Source organism: Ischnura elegans, chromosome 6 (genome assembly GCF_921293095.1).
Source record: "Ischnura elegans chromosome 6, ioIscEleg1.1, whole genome shotgun sequence".
In the NCBI taxonomy this organism is placed as follows: Eukaryota; Metazoa; Arthropoda; class Insecta; order Odonata; family Coenagrionidae; genus Ischnura; species Ischnura elegans.
Genome location: NC_060251.1, coordinates 115,234,090 through 115,250,507, shown reverse-complemented (window position 1 = coordinate 115,250,507; position 16,418 = coordinate 115,234,090). Strand labels below are relative to the sequence as shown.

General features: G+C 37.0%; 1 protein-coding gene across 1 annotated transcript; it reads right to left on the bottom strand.

Moving 5' to 3' along the window:
- Positions 1-7,871: 7,871 nt before the first annotated feature.
- On the bottom strand, positions 7,872-15,945 carry LOC124161539. The gene is made up of 5 exons (XM_046537909.1): positions 15,717-15,945; positions 11,283-11,395; positions 11,012-11,201; positions 10,707-10,932; positions 7,872-9,775 (listed from the first exon to the last, which is right to left on the bottom strand). Exons 1-5 carry the CDS (start codon positions 15,882-15,884, stop codon positions 8,322-8,324), a joined length of 2,151 nt encoding a protein of 716 aa, XP_046393865.1. The 5' UTR covers positions 15,885-15,945; the 3' UTR covers positions 7,872-8,321.
- Positions 15,946-16,418: the final 473 nt, after the last annotated feature.

The following is a 16,418-nucleotide window of genomic DNA, read 5'->3' as shown; positions in this document are numbered from 1 at the left end:
CTTTTTTAAGCCAAGTGCTACCATCCAGCAAGGTACTCACCTATCCGCTAGCATCCTGCGACGTATCACCGCTAAGCCTCGCCTCAAGGTCACCTCACCGGGCGGGAGGGTGAACCAGAAATACGATGTACGGAGATATTTCCCGGCATTCATACTTAAGCGTCGCGTTTTCGCGCGCTTGAAAATTTTCACTTTTCATTTAATCGCGAAAAATAGATGTTGTCATTTAAAAATCTATAAGCGTGAAATACGTACTCCAGGAGTAATAATCTTTCGATTAAAGCAATAAAAAAATAATAGGAAACCACCCTATTGTCTCGGAACCGGAGATAAATGGGTCTCGTATGCATCAAAAACTCTTCTCAATATTATTTATGTCAAATAAAGTTTTATATTCAAGTTATCTGAATATGTGGAAATGTATCGATGTATCTGAAGATAGCAAAAATATGTGAACACATTGGTTTGGACAATTGTCATGGTTGCTTCTTTTCAACATAATAGATATTACGTTTAGCGATGATAAATCCCTTGAAAAAGTAATACGCCTAATTGAGCCAGGTTCAATGCCAGAATTTTCTATACATGTATCTTTATCGTGCATAACGCGGAAAAAGTTAGCTCTAAGAAATAATCTCCATAAGGCATATCGAGGGGCATTATGTAATCCCCTGCGATAATAATGAATTATAATCCATTGCACTCTTCTTTTATTCTTCCATATAGCCTATTGATTACGTAAACATGCCGTAATGTTGCCGAATTTTGCTTAAATATAATGAAAAATGTTGCTGAGCATTCAATCACTCGTTCCACAAAACCCCGAATCACAATAGTATAGACAAGTGTCTCATTATATTACGGTTCAATCGCAAAGGTTATATTTTTTTTTAAACTGACAGATAGGAATATAATTACCACTCTGCATATACATTACAAACGAAACTGAAATCGACCGCCATTTCAAGATAATATATTTTACACAGGATCCATTAGTATTGACCTTGAGAATGAAATTCAATGTCGATATGACGGAAATGTAATACCGGGAATTAAAAGACGATCACAATAATGTGTGAAATAAAAGTGTAATAATTCACCTCATTTCATGCGGATATCGTTTCGTATGGCCTATAAAAACAGTGTCGTCGAGGCATTCCTTTCACTCTCATCCCTCCACGCCCTCTGGCCGAAATATCATTGCAAGTACGACGCTGCCACAGGAAAGTACTAGGTGCTCAGGGTCTTCGGAATAGATTGATATGCTCGATTTTCAGAGATATCTATCCTCTGAAGTATCATTGGAGGTGTCACCTGTTACCTGACTATCTTGATTTTTTCCCATTACATTAGATGGTTGAGGACCCAGTGGCATCAACGTCCGGTTCAGCGGGAACGTGGTGAAAAAAGAGATGAATATCCTTAGAGAATTTTGAAGAAAAAGACTAATTAAGAGTTGATGGATATCCTCATACAGTTTTATGAGATGGACAGCAAGGAAGATAATGCATCCCAGGAAGGAATTCCACAGGAGTCGTCCGAAGAGAGTCAGGAAGAAAACGCCCATGCACCTTCATCAAAACTGTTCCGAAAGCACTCAAATAACTTCGATTTATGGTACAAAGCTGAACTCCAAGTAACAGATATCCCTTTTTCTGGCACCTCAGGACAAAAATTTAATGTTCCCAGCGGGAATCCTTACGACTCATTGCCAATGATGTTTTTTGAGTTGTTACAGAAACGAATATCAATGCTGAATATGTGGTTAGAAATAATACATCTCCAAATTTGAATATCGTCTTGGAATAAGTCTTGAGTCGAAGATAATTGGAAACTTTTTTGACCTTCTATTTCCGATGGGTTTTATTTCTCTTAGTAGATTATAACATTATTGGAAAAAAATCTGAAATATATTATCTCCCTGTTTTTTCCATATACATGTCTCGAGATAGCTTTTGCAAATATTGCGCGCTATGCACTTAGATAGAAATGTGGTTGAAGGCGAACACTTACCCAGTGATCCATTTCACAAAATACGACCCTTGCATGATACATTCCATGTAGGTATGAGTGAAGTGTACTATGCGGAAAGGGCTGTGAGTCTAGACGAATCCATGGTTCTATGGAGTTGACGTTATCCACGGTTACTATTAAAACAATTCATTCCTTACAAACGTCACAAATATGAAATAAAATTGTACGTGATCACTGAACCACGCGGTTTGGATTTGGATTGCCTGATATATTGTGGCACCGAGCGTAAAAAAGTGGGGGGAGCATGGAACGCAGAGAAAGTGACTTATAAATTGTTGGCAAATTTAAAAAATAAGGGGCACGCTGTGTACAGGGATAACTTTTACAACAGCGTGAACCCTCTCCATTGCCTGAAAAAACATACTGTACAGAGAAAACATACTATACAGTCATTCTGCTAATGAAGAGATGTGAAGATGATTTCGTCCGAGTATGGACACGATTTTGCAGGCAGGCGGAGGAGGGTTTCAACTAAGCCCAGTATGGTGGACGCTTACAATAAACATATTGGAGGCAAAGACGAGACCGATCAATTTTTGTCATATTGTCTTTGCGAAACAAAAACTCTCCGTTGGTACCTAAAGTTGAGAATATACTTTATTCAGATAATAATGATTCATTCTTTCATTCTATACCATAGATTTAGTGGGAAACATGTAAATTTTATAGAATATCGCGATGAATTTATAAACTCATTTCTAAATGTCCAACCTAAGGTAATGCTTTCAATAAGTTCCCCTAAATATGTTCACTCACCACATAATTTGGAAATGAAAAGAAAAGGAAGAAAGAAGTGCAGAGTATGTGCCATAAACTATTTTACGAGAAAATTATATTTTCATTAAAAATTAATAAAGTTTTATCATTTTCAAATACTCCAAATTTTTAATATATCTATTTATTTGCAAAATAATTTGAAATATATGAACGTTAGATGAGAATTAAGGGAGATAAAATGTTTTGTATAGCGGGTTGCATTACGCATGTGACACGGGTTGCATAGCTTTGACAATGCTGTGAGCGGCAGACGCTCCGGTGCGTCCTTCGTTTTATTTGTTTAAAACAATCATTGGGTTTTTATTATTATTTTTTACGGTATCCATAGAGACATATCTACTTTGTTATGCAGAAAAACCACTGCCGCTCACAGCGATATTGTTCATCAAAATGGCCAGCAGTGTCGTAAATGTTGTGTTAATGTTAATTATAAGTTAATAAATTAAATTATAATGATGAAATTTTATAACACTTATGTAGTAACACACATCTGTCCAGTGGCGTAGTAAAGGCGACGTCCAGGGGGTCCGGACCAACACCACTCTGCCCTCCGAAATATTGAAAAACCATGAATTGACAAATGAAGTTATTTCGATTACAAAAAGTGTGAAAAGTAGTATTAAACCCTCTACTTAGTACCCTGTTTTTAAAAAATCCCCCCCCTGGTTTTGGACCCCCCTGAACGTAATTCATAGCTACTCCACTGGACCTGCCCAACTGTAAGAGACAAATCTACAAGTTTTGAGCAGCGAGGTTGTTTTTTCCTGTTAAAGAATAAATGACAAAAGAGCTAGTATTGCTTGGGAATTCCACCTGGCATTACTTAAATTAGGTGTGTTCTGAAACTTTACTTTAGGAAATCTTCCAGTTTCTTCAAAAAAAAAAAAAAAACGGAAAGATAGAAATTTCATATCATCATGTCATCCCGCTGACTCAGTAATCTCTTCTTTACCATCGTTGAAATTCATTTTTAGCTGTTCATAGTTACATGTTTACAAGTTCTGGAATAAATGGATATTATCTGTTGGGAGATGTCTTGTTTTCTCCAATTTCATTATCCTTTACTAAGCGAAGAACTCGATCAAGAACATGGTGCTGACAGGCAATGAATTGTGGCTTTTCTAGTTTATTTTCAGCAAACACTCTCAGCAAACATAGCAACTCGATTCTTTCTTCCATTATTCACATTTGTAGTGTCTGCAACAACGCTTAACGCTTTTCCATAAATTTTTCCATTTGTTTCCATTCCATTTTCCATTATTTTTTTCCAAATTAAGAATTTTTCCAACAGTAGTGTTTCCTTCATTTATTTTAACAGCTTCTTTAATAGTGGATCTATAAATACCCGATTGTGAAGGCATATCCACATTAATCCCATCTTGAAATAGCTGTTTACAAACTGCTGATGCTTTGCTGGTCGATAGATTTAAAGATTTTACTAATTTTGTTGCAGTTTTGGTTCTGCTGTACTTCTTACATATGCTTGTGGATTTTTCTTCTTCGGACTCTTCATATTTAATCTCAGTCACTGATACGCAAGTTGATATTATTGTTGCAGTTTTGTAGATGAAGTAGATGCCAAAGGCACTTTTATTCTTTTGGATTGATGGATAGATTCATTACTTGCTGCCTTTTCAGTAGTATGCCCTACTTTTCCTTAACTCTCAATCTGTAGATGATATAACTTCCTGTCCTCACTGCACAGCCATTCACCATTTTCTTTTGTTTTGTCAGATACTTCACTCAATGAATAGTATTTTCCTCGCTTTACACATTCATCATAGGTTTAAGCACATTTTTCTAGTTTTGATTGTACTACTTGATTTAATAAAGTCAAGAAATTTAATTTCTTTCGCCACAACCTTGTACATAACTTCTTTCATAATCTCTTTCACTTGTTCCGTCCTTCCTATGATTGATGGTCCAAAGATTAGATAGCGGCCAACAACTTGGATTTTCAGGGGTACCCTGCTATTCCATTCCTGCTATTGCTATTCCTGCTATTTCCAGTGACTGTTCTTCTAGTGGAACAGTTCATCTTTTCCTATGTGGATCTTGAAATTGAGTAAGATTCTTTTCCCAGATCTTCTTGCTCCTTTCAATAGTAGTTGCAGTTATCTAATGAGGCATTATTATTTCAAATTGCAGTTGTAGACTTGGAAAAAATTAATAAGAAATTAAGAATAAAAATTAATAAGAAGAGCACAAACTTATGCAGTTATATATTAAAAAATTGGAGAATGTTCTAGAACTTTCTGGACACTTCATTTAAGTAATACAAAGTTCAATACTTTCATAGAAGACTTCAGAGAGTCTTACAAACATCCAGAATACTCTATAGAGTTCCATCACACTGATTAAGATCTTTGGTGAATGTTTGAAAGCACCTATAAAGAATAGGGATATACCTTGTATATGACGGAAATTCTAATGAGTAATTTCTTGTTGGGGGTGACTTTTTAAAAAATAGAACAAAAGTAAGACTTCTAACATTATTTTTGGGTGAAAGTTCATCCTTTTGTGGCACAAGAAAACAAATTTTGTTCAAAAAGTCAAAACCCTAATGTTCATTGATTATTTTTGTACATTGTTTGGTGATCAAAAACCAGGCAAAATTTCAAATTTTTATTTCAATATGGAAAAATCCACTCCATCATGCTTGAATCTTTGGGTTTTATTCAATTACCATCTTTTCTATTTTTCCAGAAATTATAGATAGGGATGGGTGGCTGCTTTCCCTCCCAATTATTACACCACTGAAACTAGTCTGCGCAGAGGTACACTGTGACACTGAGAGAGAAAAGATAAGGTCATGAATCTCCCAGAATATACTCAGTACACAGTACTAAGATGCATTCTCAGTTCATAGTTTTCACATCTTAATCACTAGACTTAATTTTAAATCATTAGTTAACTATTCATGCCATAGAGACAATTTGGATCAATGTCAACACAGGCCTTATGCTACAAAAAATAGTCATGGATGTGGCTGCCATTGAATTTTACTGTTAGCGCTAATGTGTAACTTGGGTTTGTTCTTCGTAAAATCGAAAATAATTTGCCATTGGGGGTAGAGATCAAACAATTATCAGCCATGGGTGCGTGAATCGCGTACATTCATCTACCACTGCATCTACAATAGTCACATCAATAGTCATACAGCAGAGGGTGTTTGGGCAGCAGCCATTTGCAAAAAAAAACGAAAGCATATGGAAAGAGTGTGATTTGACTTTTGAGTCCCACCATCACTTATCAATGACGTTCATTGCTTGCAAGTAAAATGAATTACTATACCTATCCATTCAGCAAAATATCTCTCTTAAATAATTGTTTCTGATGGACCTAGAGATATAAAGGGATTCTTATATGGTGTTCTCTGTGTCGCATTGACAGATACATATATGCTCTTAATTTCTCAAGTGTGCATTGGTTTTCAGTCTTATTTATGTAAAAGCCATATAATACTCTTTATTTGCTCATAGCAGTTTTTCACAAATTTTCCAGCTTTCCTTTGTATTTTATTTAGTTCATGAATTAAATCTCTCTATGCTGAATCCTATTTGCTCATATTTTATTCTATGTGAGGTCTTAGGGGTGCAAAGTAGCACTTCTCTTACATTCAGAAACCTTCCTCCAATAAGCTTGGCGAATCCTAGTTTCTTTAGGTCTCTACCTCAAATAGTATTTCTTATGTGTGTCTTCCTCTATGGGTTTTAAGTTACCTCAACTCACAGACATTTGACTTCAACAACACCAATATGTTAACTCCAAGTTGAGGATCGTAGGGTCAGATCCTTTCTCTAGTTCGCCTGTGCTTTAGGAAATATGTATTTCCGATTTTTAACAAAAGGCACTGCAAGTACTTCAAATGGAAATATCTAAAAGATTTGTATAGACTTGACCGTTACAGTACAATCTGTAGCCAAGTACTCTAACCACAAAGCTGCATTGGTGTCCTCAAAACCTCATTCAAATGAATAATTCCTTTCAGAATAATATAATGGCTTTGATAATAACAACAAAATTAAATCTGGCTGTATGATCAAAGCTTTTGGATACCTAGAGAAAAACCTACCTGATCACATTCTTATACCTTGTCCATTAACCTTGAAAATAGGCTCTGAGTAGTTGTTCATTTAGCTTAATGAGGAGCATCTATTTAATTAGTCTTACATCTCGGTCTAAACATTGCTCAGTTTAAGTAAAGTGTAATTTACTGAAGCAAATATAATAGTATGCAAATATCCATTACAGATTATTCCTTCATATCGGCTGATCCTACTTTCTAATTTCTTTAAAAAATTGATACGGTGGTTAATTGCATGTGATCAGCCATCACTCATTTCACTAACTCGAATCCTTCGATTATTTTCAATTTTTGAGTTCCTATCAATCACGGAGCAAGTCGTTCTGGCAGATTGGTGAAGGCATGATTCTTTCAATTCCTCGAGAATGACATGAGTGAAGTAATTGAATCACCTTAGGGACTTGTTACACAAAGATTGAATCTTTGAAAAGAAAGACTGCCCATCTCTAGTCTCTATCAACAAAATCAACAGGTTCCTGCCATTGGTATAACATTTTGAACCTCAGAAAGTACTTGTAGCAGTGGGTTGGTGTTACTCAATGGATATCAAGAAACTCATGGAACGTTACTCAAGAAACCCATGGATAATTGTATCCCTACGGACAATCCCCCAAAATATCATTATTATTATAATAGGGAGACTCATGGTGCCTCCTCCCCCTCCTGGGGAAGTTATGTACTCTTTTTTTTAAATTCAGGACACAAAACGGTTCAGCTCCACTATTGCAAAAGGGCAGAGGAAATGCTTTAAATGGAGTTGGCAGTATCAGTTCACCATATAGTTTCACGCCCAAGGACTGCCTTAATTTTTGCCCTGAAAAAAATACATTAAGGCCTCAAAAACGGAAGGTCATCCTGAAAATTTGCAAAAAATGACTTCAACTGGCTGTAGAAGAAGCCTGGGATTAAGAAGACGCTATTAGGGAATGCTACTCAGTCAGTGATGGGAAAAGTATTGATAAAATGTAATTGATTTTAGTTTTCAAAAAATTTGTTAAAAATAGACTAATACATGAGAAAAATGTTATTTCAGATTGCATTGCAGATCATGGTAGTTAGGATAGTCAGAAACATAAGAGAGGATTACCTTTCTCAGGACAGAATGTCAATGAAAAAATGTTAAGCATTTATCTCTTCTCGAGGAAGAATATGATGGTTTTACATAGTGTTCTTCAACGTGGAAATATTATTAACTATCATAAATGAAAGCCCATTACAATTTCTGACTCTTACTTAACATTTTTGCACTGATTATTTATACATCTTATGAATGTGGTTATTCAAACATAAAAAACATTTAGTATCAAAAATACATATGTTTATATACTAAAAATATAAATTTTTATGCATGAGGATATTCTCAGCAATAATATTGGGACACATGGCACTTTTAAATTAAGGTATTTGAAAAATAAACTACCTATCACGATTTTTCCCATTCAGGTAATTGTAATTCAAATAGGCTCCTAAGTTCTTGTTTTAGAGCATTTAAGTTTTTCCATGAAGCTCCTTTCTCTATTTCCAATTCCAAAGCTAAATTAATGTTCCTAAACTTTAAGTATTTGATTTCATCAATGCATATTTTTGATGTTCTAGCACTGTCTTTGGGCTTTGATAAGGTTTTATATACAACGAAGCCCTGAATTTCACTCAAGATATCCTTATTTGACGTCATTATTGTTATAGTTTGGCTATCACCAGAGCAAGAGAAAGTGATGATATTATTCCGTACCCTAAATTTGAGCTTAGTGGCATTCTTTAGGTCCTCACGAAGAACTAAGTCAGGCTTCTTCCATAACCGGTCTCTGAACTCAGTCCAGCTCTCATTTTCAGGGAGCTTAAATGAATAGCAGTGCAACAGTTGGGATTCTCCCTTTCTAACATTCACATCCTGCACAGAAGAAACGTGCTTAAACCTTGAAAGAAATTCATCCCAGGGCACTTCATCCTGCAAAAGAGATTGATGGCTCACAGTCTGGTCCTCAAAGATTGGACTGAGGAAATCGGTGATGTCTAAGGAAATACGTTGCAGAGGAACCTCGTGCAGTTGACGGCCACTATCCTTACTTGAATCACCCATTGGTACACTGAGCACAAGAGAACAGTCGACGGTAACTGGATATTTGAGGTTAGCTGTGGTTATTGGCACAATGAAGATCATGGTGTTATTAGGCTTAAAAGAACTCTCCAAGTGTTCTGTTACGCTAAAATTCCACTCACCACTGTTCACTTGAATGTGAAACAACCAAAATTCATTTGAGAACTCCTGTGGTGACTCGTTTAAAACTTTTAGAGCAACATTATTTTTTAGGGCAAAAGGAAAATCATCGCTCACTTCAGCTTTCAATTTGATCATGTCCCTCAGAAGAGTTCCTCGAACGGCAGTCGAAATTTCTTGCAGTAGCTTATTTTCTGCAGCTATTTTTTCCTTCATAAGGTTGAGCTCCTCAGTAGTGTTGTGCCACTCATGCATCAGAGATTCTATCTCAGTGATAGTTTCAGATGTTGAGGCAAGCACATCACTCCCATCCGATGTTACAGGGGAAGATGGTTCAATTTTATACAGAATACAGTGCCTGCAGCCTACAATAGTTTCGAGACTCCGGCTGTCGTAGGCTAAGTCCACCGCTCCCTTAATGTGTAAAAGCTGTGTGCGTATATTCACACTTCCTTCAGGTCCCGATGAGATTTCACTTCGCCAAAGATTCAATCCATCCGAATGAAACATATCACATGGGCCAGCCATACTGGAACATGCAATTGAGCCTGGTAAGTAATGCACTCGGAACTTGAGCTGCTTTTCCATTTGATCAACAACAGCCAATGATCCATTTGAAGAGAGTATCAAAATGAGATTGATTTTGTCCACCTTCCCATCTGAAAAAGAATCGGGGACGATTAATCTATATACATATTTTTTACATCCCAAGTTGGGAGAAATCCATCTTTTCTCATTATTTCTAATAATTAATATTAATGCTAGTATGTATTGGTAGTGTTAGCCCTGGAACGGGGTTCTCCGTTCCATTGTGGCTTCTTTTAAGCTCATATTCCGTTGCGTTACCATCCTTGATTGGCCACAACAGCCCAACATCTAATATAGTGGCAAAAAAAACTTGAATTCAGGGACCTGGGTAGCATAGCGGTCTATGCAATGGCCAGGAGAGCCAAAGACCTGCAGTTTGATTCCAGGTGCAAGGGAATTTTTACCCACAGTAAATTCCATGAGAAACAGTCTCTTTCATACACAAGAACCATGAGTCTTTCGAAAAAAACTCACATTTCCATAACTACATCACCAACTCATTCATCTAAAAAGCCATTGAACAGCTAAAATATTGCAAAGTGTAACACATTGTTTTATGTTGTAGGTGAATATATGAAGTGTTGCTTTTGAGGTTATGCATGTTTGCTGTTCTCAATGTAGATGCACTTTTCCTAATGCATATTGGTTTTTTTGTACATGTAATTGACATGGCCAAGTTGTATATTTTGTATTTTTTTAATGTAATTGACTTGACTAAGTTTATGTATTGTATGTACTTTTGACGACTAGGGGCAAATGCATTTGCCCACGGACAATAAACTGTATTATTGTTATTATAGCAAGGGGAGGGACAGGAACAGTAAAGGGGACAAAAATCAGGGAACACGGTTGTCACTTCAGCCACAGGCAACAAACACTCTGTGGGAAGGCCCGTATTTTCCTAAATTACATATCCGAAATAAAGAATACAGACCATGATGACATCCCTAGACATGATAACATTGAATAATTGAAATTCATAGGTAGAAGTGGAATGCTCACCTGATGCTAAGGCAATATTGGCAATGGGTGATGGAGAATGATGAAGTAGATTAAATTTTGAATCACCTTCATTCTCCACGAGAGGCAACCAATACACATCTCCATTGTACAAGCCAATGAATACTATGTCACATTTTAGGAGAGCAATATCCTTGAACAACAAAGAAGTCAAACTTGTGTGGATATCTTGAGGATTAAATACAGTTATGCAGGGGCTGTTATTTACCTAAAGAATGAATGGAGATTAATTATTTCTGACAAACATGAAAAAATAGGAATTAAACAAAAATAATCAAAATGCTAACCGTGCACCCTGGAATTTTCCGTATCATTCTCAGCGAGAGCTTGCTTTTTCCATTCTCCAGCCTCGTTATGCTGAAAGCCATTAGCTCGCCATTTTCTGTTATTAACAAAAATCCATTACTGGTGGCATTAATTGTTATGACGTTCTTAACAAATGATAATTCTTTATGATCAATGGCCTGGGCTGTCTTCCTGAAAAGAATATTTTCACATTAAAGTGAAGAGAATTCACTTTTGAAAATTTCCCCTGATTACTTTTCATGATCATTTCACCTGCTGATTGCTTCTTGAAGATCTGCAGCGTAAATCATGCCTCTGTGGCTCAGACAAAGGAGGGTACTCTTGGTTACGATCACATCTCTTATGTCATTGATGCAATGCAGTACCTGAGGGAAGTTGATTACCAAAGAAGCTTGTTACAATGAAGTCTTTGACGAGAAATTGCAATTCATTGAAAGAATCCGATAAATTTGTCTGTGTCTTTTATTTTTCAAGCGATTTTAGGACAGCATTGTCCTCTCTTACAATTAACTTGATTGACAATCACAAACATCCATGCACTGGATGGTGATCAATCCACCCAGACGGGATTCGAACCCAAGACCTCTAGGTTAGCAGTCGGGGACTTTACCCCGGTGCCACCGAGGCCAGCAAATGGAAGGGAAATATAAGGAACAGGCAGTGTTGGGAAAAGTATTGAAAAAATGTTATCGGGCCCAATTACAATTACACTTCCAATTTGTAATTAATTACAAACTGGGGCGCAGCTAGGAATTAAGGCTGGGGGGGAGGGAGGGGTTAAGGTACAACTACTACCAGGGTGTGTGGGGGTGTGGAATATCCACCAGGATAAGCGGTAGGTGCGAGATTAATAAATTGCGGAATTTTAAGATAAATGGTTCAAAATGGTGAGTTTTATGGCATTCTGACGGATAATTTATTAATCCTTTCACTATTCTATTAGTAATATCAATCCATTTAAGTAAAATGGATTAAACTTAAAAATTTCTGAGCTCTGGGGGGGATTTATCCCCCAAAACCCCTCTAGCTGCACCACTGATTACAAATACAATTTACTCTTTGAAAAAGTAAACGGTAGGACGACATTTACTTTTAATTTTGCTCCTGTACACGTGCTATCACTTTCAACATTTTCTCAAACAGGGAGTACTAGCAAGCAAACCAGCATTTCAATTATCATTTAATGCCATTTCATACAAAAATAATTAAAATGTTTGATTCAAGCATTTTTGATTATGTTCAACCACAATTTTACACCTACGGATGAGGTTCAACCTGGACTTGCCTGTAAATTAGCACACATTGAGTTCAAATTTTCACTTTCAATTACTGAAGAGTAACAAATACTCAAATCTAAAGATTACTACAAAGAGCTTTCAAGTAGATTACAAGTAAATACATGAAAATTAATTTTTTAATGCATCAATTACCAAAGATGCAATCCTTAACAGTAATTCCATTACTTTGACTTTATTACGTCAAATTACTGGTTACAGGAAAATAATATCTTCTTCACTCACCCTATCTACCATAAGATAAAAATAAACAAATATTTTTAACCACAATGGTTTCCACCCACTTTTCATGAGTTAGTGACGTCAATATAGTGTTTTGGTTCATTAACCAGTTCAGAGAGAACAGCTAATCATGGGATTGAATCACTCACGATAGGGTAAACAAAAACATACCATGAGAGAGCAAGAGAGATGGGTGTGGCCAAGGCAGGGTTCCCACTCCAACTACATCACAAAATTCACGGTTTTCTCCAGGTTTTCACGGTCTAAATGTCATCAAATTCACGGTGTGTAGATAAGGCATTTTAGGCAGAAATATTGATCACCTAACAATCATTGGTCGCACGCTAACTAAAAATGTAACAAACGCAACTGATGCCTTGAATACAAACGCAGCAATGAAAGTGCTATCTCTTATGATGTCACCTATCGTTAGCAAAATTCAGGTCCGGCTAAAGGTTGTGAGTGGGAAAATGGAGGGAGCAGGGTGGCAGGAAAGTGAAGAAGAAGTGCCTGATTTTTTGCCAGGGTTAACGTCTTCCAATCGCAGGCTTAAGGTCAATGTGCTGTCATGGCACACCGACCAATTAATAGTTGGGCTTTCGAATACATGTGTGCAGGTTAATGCATGGATAGTATCTGCAGGTGACTCCGCTTTGAAACATGATCGAAAGATAGATTTTTCTTTTAATCCGCCAATCGTAGCTCTACAAATAGGTTTGAGAGATTTCTAAGGTTTCATGGCAAAATTCACGGCTATTTCCAGGTTTTTTCACGGTAGATGAAATTCACGGCTCATTCACGGTTGAGTGGGATCCCTGGCAAGGAGTAGCTGAGAAGCAGTACCTCCCCCATCATGAGCTCATCAACGAATGCGCTAACAGTTTAAGCCCTTTGATTTTTTGCCACAAATAGCTTGAGAAGTAGGAAACAAAAATATGGAATCATAAGAAGATTAATCAAATATCCAATGCAGCAAAAGTGGAGGCAAAAATTATGAATATACAAATTGCAGTGAGAGCTGATGACTACTTGGGCGACAATCATTATGGCCACATTAATTGAAAGTCAAAACATGATGCCATTGCAGCAAAGACTCCAGCGGAGAGGAGCTTAGTGTATTTAATTTATTTATTCAGGATGTCATTATCAGTTTATTCAATTTATTTAATCAGGATTTCATTTAGGATACGTTCAGGATGTGTATTCTTGTTTGCTGGATTATGTACAAGCTTTTGATAGAGTAAATAAAGGATAAGTTAATGGGCATTCTTAAGAAAATAAGCATAGTTTTCGTATGAAGATTTTCGCAGCTTCTTTTATCTATGCTTGAGGAGGTTCTCGGGTATTGCTGCGTACGTAACATTTTCACTCAACGTTTCACTCCTCCTACTGATGCTGATTCTTAATCCAGTATCTCTTTTATCTATCTACTATTGAGGCCATAGAAATAAAGAAGAACAAGAACAACTATAATTGAGAGTCCTAACTCCCCACACCCTCCGCCCACCCCTCCCACCTGAAATATAAAAAGGCAGCAAATAACCAATTCCAGCATTATTACCTTGAAGAAATGACCAGCAGTCGGTCGCGAAACGTCGGGGCAATCTCCATTACGACACGTGGCATACACTCGTATGTGACTTATTTTTAATCATAATTAGGCAGTCCGCAAGAGGGTTGAAAACTTGCATGATTTTAGACAAACAGTGCGATGGATATCTCATGAAGATCAACCACAAGAAAACCAAAGTTACGGGGTTTTATAGAGCACTGCAAGTGGAGTGTGAGGCTTAACTAAAAGCTAGTAGAGGGGCAAAGATCAAGAGCAGGTGGAGCAGTTCAACAAATTGGACAGCACACTTGAGGGGAGTGGGCTTAGTAGGAAGCAAATTGCTTTAGCAAAGGAGGTATTCATGAAAAGGAATGAGGGGATCTTTGTGTAAGAGTGTTAGCATCTGGCTTCTTCAGTTGTGTAGCGATTTAATGAGTGGAAAGGTGGATGCTGAGGAAAAGAAATGAGTGGAGGTGATCTAAACATTGATATGGAGAAGGAGTGGGTGAAGATGGAGAAGAGGAGAATCGAAAAAGTGCTAGGGAAGGAGAGAAACGTTCTCAGGGAGATGCAGGGGTTTAGGATGAAGTGAGTACTAAGAGGGCACCCTAGCAAAAATTCCAGTTAGAAATTGGACCTCTCTGGTAGGATCTAGCTGCATCTCCACAAATGTTGTTTAAAATGCGATTCCTGAACTTCAGAGGTGGAACTATTGGACTTCAGAGGTGGAACTATCATTGTGGGACATTTTTTTGGATCCCTTACCTAGATGATGTTCAGACTTAGTTTTTGGTGCTTAAGTTGAAAATATTCTATGTGAAATTGAATGATAAGCATGCATACATCTCCAATATATTGTTTAAAATGCAATTCATGAACTCTGGAAGTGATTAAAGTCTTCATTGTGGAATATTTTTGTCTTATCTTTGCTTACGTTAAGCAACTACTTGCCGTTTCCTGCTCAACGTTACCAAATTCTAGCAGATTCCTTCTAAATCTTGCTAGATCTAGCTGGAATTTTAGCAGAGGAGGTATAGAATGGGATTCAAATGAGAACAAAAGTGAACATGCCTATCTAGGAATAGAAGACAGCAGTCCAATCAGAATGGTTCACAAAATTTTCCAAGTAAACCTGCTTTATTAATAGGAAGAAAACCTTAATAATAACTTTCTTCAATTGAAAATCGTTATTTGATTATCCTAAAAGTAATCACGCAAGCCACAGTGGTAAAGAAAACCAAAACCGATCGGCCAGAATAATTGAAAAAAGAGGAGACAGTGAACGTAGAATACAAACAGTACACAACACAAACTTATGGAATTTGACAGTCCTTAAATGAAATAATATCGATAGAGAGACAACCCAAGTGGAAGTGCCCACAGAGTTAGCTACACAGCATATGCAGCCACTCTTAGAGAATAGTTAGGCTTTTAATCAACCGCACCGAAGTTGGGTGACTGAGAAGGGAACTGCTTAGCTTAGCTTTATAATGTCTCAATAAATACTGTCATGGTCTAAAAGTATCCCCTCAGCGCCAAAAACCTGGCGTTAACCCATACATACATATACTTATAGCTATATAACTGAGATTAAAAGATTTGCTATGGCATCCTCACCCCGTAACACCTGGTTACTCTCTCCACAGGATACGTCATAGGACAAATCCATGCACATCGTTTATACCATAAAATAAGAGTTTTACTTTCGTTGAGGGAATACACTTTAATCCCATTTAACGACTTGGGTTTAAATATAGAGTCAATCTTCACCGTTTTGTAAACCATTTCGTTTTACACAAGGGATTCACATTCCTCTCGCTCACACATACAGACCAAACACAAACAATCGTACCCCGCCAAAAAAGACAACTTCGAATCGTATCTCGGAAGCACGAATCATTCTCGAAAGAGGGGAAAAGAGGATCCTCAACACCGCGCATTTAAATGAGTTTACAAAAGCCGCCACTTGTGTCGTTGACGAACATAGTGATCCAGAGTCCATATATATTGATCTGATTTTCACGGGGATTTAAGAGGATGTTAACCAAAATTTACGTGCGATGATGTGATAAATCAAATTAATACATTTTCAATGCCATTTATAAACATAGTGCAAAATATTGGAAAAAGCGGATCGCATTGCAGTCATCAACGCTACGCGGAAATTTTTAAAAACTGATAAAAATGCGACTGATGCGGAAACGGAAATCGGCCAAAAAGTATGGAATTGAGTCTCCTCTATATAGTCCCCTTGCTCGCAAGATTAACAGTATTACCAACTGTCAAAATTATTTCATTATTTTACTATATGTATATCAT

Coding starts and splice junctions, on each gene's coding strand:
- LOC124161539 (XM_046537909.1), bottom strand. CDS start 15,884: ATGGTTTACAAAACGGTGAAGATTGACTCTATATTTAAACCCAAGTCG. Junction 11,202..11,282: donor CTTCAAGAAGCAATCAGCAG/GTGAAATGATCA, acceptor TATTCTTTTCAG/GAAGACAGCCCAGGCCATTG. Junction 9,776..10,706: donor CAATATTGCCTTAGCATCAG/GTGAGCATTCCA, acceptor ATTCTTTTTCAG/ATGGGAAGGTGGACAAAATC.